At 37.7% G+C, this 7637-nt stretch overlaps 1 protein-coding gene across 3 annotated transcripts in view; it reads right to left on the bottom strand.

Annotated features, from left to right (window-relative positions):
- LOC107660476 (retinoic acid receptor alpha-A-like) overlaps positions 1-7637 on the bottom strand; it is a 175240-nt gene that overhangs the window by 2861 nt on the left and 164742 nt on the right. For all 3 annotated transcript variants that reach the window (XM_016449782.1, XM_016449783.1, XM_016449784.1), the window contains 2 exons: positions 3210-3370; positions 1249-1425 (listed from right to left, as the gene is read on the bottom strand). In XM_016449782.1, coding sequence (XP_016305268.1) covers positions 1249-1425; positions 3210-3370 — 338 coding nt within the window. The remainder of the gene's footprint in view (positions 1-1248; positions 1426-3209; positions 3371-7637) is intronic.

Below are 7637 nucleotides of genomic sequence, written 5' to 3'. Positions count from 1 at the left end.
TATGTGGAAAATAATGTGTTTTTTGAACCTTAAACCGCATAAACACATTTCATTACACCAAATACACAAAATAATGTTCTTTTTAGCAACATCATATGACCCCTTTAACCCATATTCTTCAAAATATTTTCTTTTATGTTTAACAGAAGATAGAAACTCGTACAGGTTTGAAACAACCTGAGGGTGAGTAAATGATGACAGAATTTTTAATTATTTGGGTGAACTATGTCCTTCCTTAAAAGGATAGTTCACCTCAAAATGAAAATTCGGTCATTAATTACTCACCCTCATGTCGTTCGAAACCCGTGAGACCTTCGTTCATCTTCGGAACACAAATTAAGATATTTTGGATGAAATGTGAGAGATCTCAGACCCTGCATAGACACCAATGCAACTGTAATGTTCCCAGGTCAGAAACGTAGTAAGGACATCCGGTAAAACAGTCCATGTGACATCAGTGGCTCAACTTCAATTTTGCGAAGCTACGAGAATACTTTTTGTGCGCAAAGAAAACAAAAATAACAATTTATTCAACAATTCTTCTCCCCGAGTTACTGTCTTCCGCCATTTTAGAGAGTACCACGATGCATACGCACGCTTTCCCCAAAACATAATCAACGTAATCAGCGCTGTTTACGTTCAGCATGCGCGCGCTTTCTCCTGAACGTAAACAACGCTGATTACGTTCTGGGGAAAGCGCGCACATACAAGACGGTAACTCGGGGAGAAGAATAGTTGAATAAATTTAGCTTTCTTTGCGCACAAAAAGTATTCTTGTAGCTTCGCAAAATTGAAGTTGAGCCACTGATGTCACATGGACTGTTTTACTGATGTCCTTACTACGTTTCTGGACCTGGGAACATTACAGCTGCGTTGCTGTCTATGCAAGGTCAGAGAGCTCTCAGATTTCATCAGAAATATCTTAATTTGTGTTTCCCAAGGATGAACGAAGGTCTTACGGGTTTGGAACGACATGAGGGTCAGTAATTAATGACGGAATTTCATTTTTGGGTGAACTATCCCTTTAAGTTACCTTTTAATTTCCATAATTTTAAAAGAAGTACATTACTAGTGTACAGGCAGTATAATTAAACACATTTTTTCACAAGAGAATGCTTGTGGGATTTGAACCTACAACCTTCAACAGGCCAAATGTATGTATTCAGCTTCAGTGATGTAGTGTAGCCTTGCTGTAAGGTACGAACCAGCGCAGGCTTTGCATAAGCCAGGTTAAGAGTGTGTTCTCACCAGTATGTCGAGGCAAGCAGCCTTCAGCAGTGTGATCTGGTCTGCGATGGTAAGGGTGGTGAATCCCGGCAGCTGCTTGGCAAACTCCACTGTCTTTATGATGCACTTGGTGGAGAGCTCGCTGAACTTATCCCACAAATCCACATCCAGTGACACGCGCCGCTCCGAGCTGTTACTCTATACACCGAGAGAGACAATTTTTGAGACAAAATTACCACAGACCGCTATGGTAAATGTTTAATGTTCAATGAACTCTGGCTGTCAGCTTTAGTGAAGTCTGCTTGTAAACAGAAGCAGAATCAGCCCAGAGTTCTGGGAGTTATTGACAAACTGACACACATATCTGTAATTACAGTATTGATTCATCATTCAGTGTCAGCTCATTAATTAAAAAACCAATACAGAGCCAAAACAGCGAGGTCATATTCTCACAGATGAAGATTTTATTGGGTTGTGAAGAAGTCAAAATGCCACATTATGTGTAATCCAATGATTTCACAAGGGCTGGTGATACGGCTAAAGTATGTCAATATTTATCAGCCTTTTGATGATATTAAATGCATATCTTAAGATATTTCTTATTTATCTCAATATTTTTAACCAACATTTAAAACAATGTTGCCAAGTAGGTTTAAAATGTTTAATGTAAAAAAAAAAAAAAAAATTAAGTGAATTATAAGGAAGAACGATCAGACATGATTAGTGAGAGACCAAAAATTCTTCCCATAAATGTTTCTAATAAAGACATATATTACTAATGCTAATAACAATAATGTACACTAAAACAAAAAAGAACATATAATAATAAAAATAATAATTTACAGAATAACAGTGCAATTACAATAATAACTAAAAATTATTATTTATGGCTGTCTTCATTTATTTGCTTTTACTCAAACCATAGTGTTTTTATTTTGGCTTTTATCTTGGCACATTTTGCATTTTCAAATTTACAGCATTTGCAGAGATGGAGTTCATGTGAAGCAGCATTTACTGCAAAATGAGGCATGCGTGTTAGACTATATGTTTATTAAAGGGATACTCCACCCCAAAATGAAAATGTTGTCATTAATCACTTACCCCCATGTCGTTCCAAACCCGTAAAAGCTTCATTTGTCTTCGGAACACAATTTAAGATATTTTGGATGACTTGTCTGTGTCAGCCGCACGACACGGATACGCTGTTTTCGTTCAAATCTAAGTGTAAATAAACGTAGAAAACGTATCCGTGTGGTGCGGCTGACGCAGACAAGTAGAACAGTATACACAGTTTGCGTTCAGTGGATACTCTCCAAAATGGTGCTACGGTGATGCGGAGGAGACGAATTGTTGAATAAAGTCGTTATTTTTGTTTTCTTTGTGTACGAAAAATATTCTCGTAGCTTCATGAAATTCAGATTGAACCACTGATGGCAGATGACCTATTTTGATGATGTCTTTCATACTTTCTGGGCCTTGACAGTGTTATTTACTTGACAGTCAATGGGACAGTCACAAGCCTCCCGGTTTTCATCCAAAATATCTTAAATTGTGTTCCGAAGACGAACAAAGCTTTTACGGGTTTGGAACGACATGGTGATTAATGACAACATTTTCATTTTGGGGTGGAGTATCCCTTTAAATGAATTGAAAAACTCAGCAGCAGTTTGTTCCGTAATTGTTTAAGGCCATTTCACATGGGTCATACTTCTCAGGTAGGAAATTACAGTAATTTGTATAAATATACAGAACAATCACATCCCTGAATGATAGTGTATTTAATCATTTTCATTAATACGGACCAAAATAACACATTGTAACAAACAGCAATATTTTCCTACAAATATATTTACTGAAACATGTAAATGAAAGAGTGACAATGTTGAAAAATACAATAAAAAAATGGGTTATAAACAGCTAAAGGAAAAACCATCACAAATAGGGAACATTTAGTATATGATTCAACCCTCACACGCTCTTACCGTGGTGTATTTGCCGAGTTGACACAGCGAGGGGAAGGTCTCATGGTGGGCTTTCCTGATTCTTTCAATCATCTGCTCTGTGTCTGAGCTCAGCGTGTAGCTTTCTGTGCATTCTGGCTTTTTCTCTTCTTTCTTCTTCTTATTCCTGTCATTCCTCACTGCTGCACAGACAAAAAGACAGACGACATAGGTCAATATTGATTGTACATATTGTAATGTCTGTTAATGATTCTTAATTCTTCTTCTTCTTCTTAATAACAATTCTTGATCTTCAGATGACATTCAAAAATGTAGATCATGATCTACTTCCAACACAGATATATTAAGCTGTTATTAAGCTGTTATAATGAATTGTACAAAAATAATAATAATAATTGAATTAAATAATAATAGTCAAATATTATAATTAATTTGAGAATATTTTATTAAATATAATAATTTTGTAATCAAGCACTAATAGTTCAATAATAATAATAATAAAATATTATTAAGAAGTTATTTTTAATTGAACATTGGTGTTGTTTATAATTTTACATTTTAAAATAATTTAATCACATTTTATCATAAATTGTATGATAACACACTGTAGGTATCAGTGACATGTAATTTCAGGAGAAAATGAAGTGGGCAGAAAAGTACTATTTATTTATATACTACTATTTATTGCACATTGATGTATTTTACAATATTTAAAACATGTAACCATCATAGCATAAGTTTGCTATCACAGTGAGATGTGTCGCCATGCCATTAGAAATAAATGAAGAGGGCAGAAAAGAAAAGAGATCACAAGAAGACAGATAGGAAAGAAAGAGGGATGAGATGAATGAGAAAAAGAGAGAAAAGTTGCATGAGTAGCAGTGAAAGACTGTTTGAGATGCAGTAAGCAGCAGTAATGGAGTGAGATGAGACAGACACATAGAGGAAACGTGTTAGAGCCAACACATCACATCTGTCAAGACAAACCATGAGGGGAGGAAAGGCGAGAAAAAAAAAAGGTGTTAAAGGAAGAAAAAGGACAGGAAGCAGAAATGCCATCACACCCCCACCATCAGTCCCATCTCAAACACATTCTCTCTCTCCCTCTCTCTCTCTGCGGGGTGTGTGTTAGTAGTTTGATGAATAGTGCGGGTGGATGAAGTCGTACATAATGCTGATAGATCACCACAGGTTTCATTAGACCCAGAGCTAATCTAATCTCATTATATGACACGCACACACACAAACTGTAATGCCATGGCATTATTTTCTCTCCAATCTCTGCTAACACTCTGACCGTCACTGCATCCCTCTCTCAGGCCTCTGGAGATGCGGAATTAATTCCTAAATAAAAGTGGGCTATCTTAACGTGCCTACATTAGCCCCTATGACAGATTGGCACAGCGATCATAAGCCGCAAAACACAATTTAATGAAGTCATTAAAGAACTATTAGCCTGGCTGCACCATCACTCATGCACAAGCGTTACTGAGAGACCTGCAGCGAAAGAGAGAGAGAAAGAGAGAGCAAGAAACATCTCTTTCTCCAGCAGTATTATGAGTATTTTGTGTGCTTCTGGAAAGGTGATTTTTACACACTGCAATCGGTGATGATATGACCAGAAACGCGATCTGCACAAGTATGCAAACACCAAGTACACAGTTCAGTTGTATATACTTAACATGCGTTCTTGAGTCACTGTGGCGGTAACAAACCCAAGGGGCCAATAGAGTTACATTCAGATGTCTGTACTATTAAAACAGATGTACATAACCTGAGCTGCAATATGAAATGTGTTTTGACGCATTTCAGACTGAAACCATGCGTGAACTTGAACTTAAGTGCCTACGTTAACGCACTTGCGTAAAGGTTTTTGGGCCTGTGTATTCATTATCGTTTTCAAAATATGCTGAAGGAGGACCATATGATTTCAGAGATGTGGGAAAAGCGGAAGCATAATCCACTCATTAAAATGGAATTTACTGTGTAACGTGGAATATCATGGAATTTGGCTAATTTTGGATGAATAAATCAAAAGTAGGGCTGTAAACTAAGGGGTCACATGACGATGCTAAAAATAACATTATTTTGTGTATTTGGTGTAATGCAGTGTTTACGCGGATTAAGGTAAAAAAAAACACATCATTTTCCACATACATTATTGTTTCCCCTCTTTGCCCCACCTTTCTGAAATGCGTTGATTTTTACAAAGCTCATCCTTCTGAAAAGCGAGGTGTGCTTTGATTGGCCAGCTATCCAGTGCGTTTACCATATTTGGAAACACACAGCATCTCCATGACATGGTGGTGGCGGCGGCAACAATACTACAGCGAGAATAAAAGTTACACCTTCTTTCTTTATGTAAACATTTGGGCGGGGTTATGCAAATCTTCCCACACAGTGATGTAGACAGCGTGACAGTGGGGGCGTGTTTAAATGAGGATTTTAGGAAGGCATGGACGAGTCTTAAAGGGGTCAAATGATGTTGCTAAAAATAACATTATTTTGTGTATTTGGTGTAATGCAATGTGTTTATGCGGTTTAAGGTTAAAAAACACATTATTTTTCACATAATGTACTTTATTGTTTCTCCTCTATGTCCCGCCTTTCTGAAACGCGTCGATTTTTACAAAGCTCATCGTTCTGAAAAGCGAGGTGTGCTTTGATTGGCCAGCTATCCAGTGCGTTTACCATATTTGGAAACACACAGCATCTCCATGACATGGTGGTGGCGGCGGCAACAATACTACAGCGAGAATAAAAGTTACACCTTCTTTCTTTATGTAAACATTTGGGCGGGGTTATGCAAATCTTCCCACACAGTGATGTAGACAGCGTGACAGTGGGGGCGTGTTTAAATGAGGATTTTAGGAAGGCATGGACGAGTCTTAAAGGGCCAAAGACAAAGCAAAACTTGAAATCGCATCATATGACCCCTTTAATAAAATCGCAATATGGTCTAGTGTGTGTGACTATTATAGACTAAATTTAGATATGAAGTCTGCTTGTTGTGCGTGTGAATCAGAGGCGCAGTTTTATCTACTACAAATACTCAAACCTGCACGACAATTAAGTATTCATACGTAAAGCTTTAAAACAGAATTGAATAATAATAAAAAATGCTTGATTATTTGACTAATCAAAACAAAAAATGTATAGTTTAATGGATCTAAAAAAATATAGTAGCAGCCTTAATTCCAACATCAAACATAAAAGCAACAGTCACTCAATATCCACTAAGTGCCACCAAGTCATAGTTTTATGTAACAGCAGTGGCTGTTGGCACATGATCAAAAGTGCAAATTTTATTGGTCAGATGTTTTCTTCACAGTGTGATGGAAAAGACTTTAGAACCCCTCTGTTACATTGACAACAGGCAAATGTTCATGTCAGTCTGAACAGATGCATTAAGAACTACTGATTCAATTTAAAATGTTTAATCGCAACGAATTTTCATGACAAACATTCGTCTTGGTGTGAACAGGCCTTAATGCTCACATTAGAGGTCTACACGGAGGACCCGAGACCCGAGGACCCGGGACCTGGGATCCGTACGGGTTCGGGGCTATATTTTAAATGGTCAGCCGGGTCCGGGTCGGGTCCCAATCTATTACTTCGGGTCCCGGGTCTGTTTAACATTGTGCGTAATACCCGAGTCGATCGGACTCGGAGAACACCTGGCCGTTATCAGAGTCAGTCAGCGCTGTGCGTGTGTTGTTTTGTAACTTTCAACTTGTAAAATTAGGATGAGAAAAGTGTGAGTCGGTAATTTGAAATAAGGTGAGCGACGTCATCAGAAGCAGGGTGGGCGGAGTTAATGCACACGCACGGTGATAATGGATACCTTCATGAGTTATTATTGATTATTTTTAAAATAATATTATGAATGAACCGTCTTGTTGTTATCTAAAATTTTTGCTCAGACTCAGCTCAGAGAGCACAGAGATGATAGCAAATAAGTAAAGCTAACGTCAGCAGCCATGGCACTGGACGAGCAATCGTTAATATAATCCAAATGGGCAAACAGTCTAAATTATTATGCAAATTGACTCGAGATACAAAAAATGCAAAACTGCAAAGTCGCATTTGCCATCCGTCACCGTGACAGCAAGTGGTCATATGATGTTGCTAAAAAGAACATTATTTTGTGTATTTGGTGTAATGAAATGTGCTTATGCGGTTTAAGGTTAAAAAAACACATTATTTTTCACATACTGTACATTATCGTTTCTCCTCTATGCCCCGCCTTTCTAAAACACGTTAAAAAATGCAAAACTGCAAAGTCGCATTTGCCATCCGTCACCGTGACAGCAAGTGGACTTTTGAAACTGGAATAATAAGTGGATTACGCATTTAAATTGGCAAGAGAGGAATAACACGGATGGAACTTTCTTGGATTTCTAGGATTGTGTGCATCACAGTCAGGTACAAGGGAGAAGGCTTCTTACA

This window comes from Sinocyclocheilus anshuiensis, unplaced genomic scaffold, assembly GCF_001515605.1.
Source record: "Sinocyclocheilus anshuiensis isolate Anshui unplaced genomic scaffold, SAMN03320099.WGS_v1.1 scaffold1449, whole genome shotgun sequence".
In the NCBI taxonomy this organism is placed as follows: Eukaryota; Metazoa; Chordata; class Actinopteri; order Cypriniformes; family Cyprinidae; genus Sinocyclocheilus; species Sinocyclocheilus anshuiensis.
This window is presented reverse-complemented; position numbering and strand designations above follow the sequence as displayed.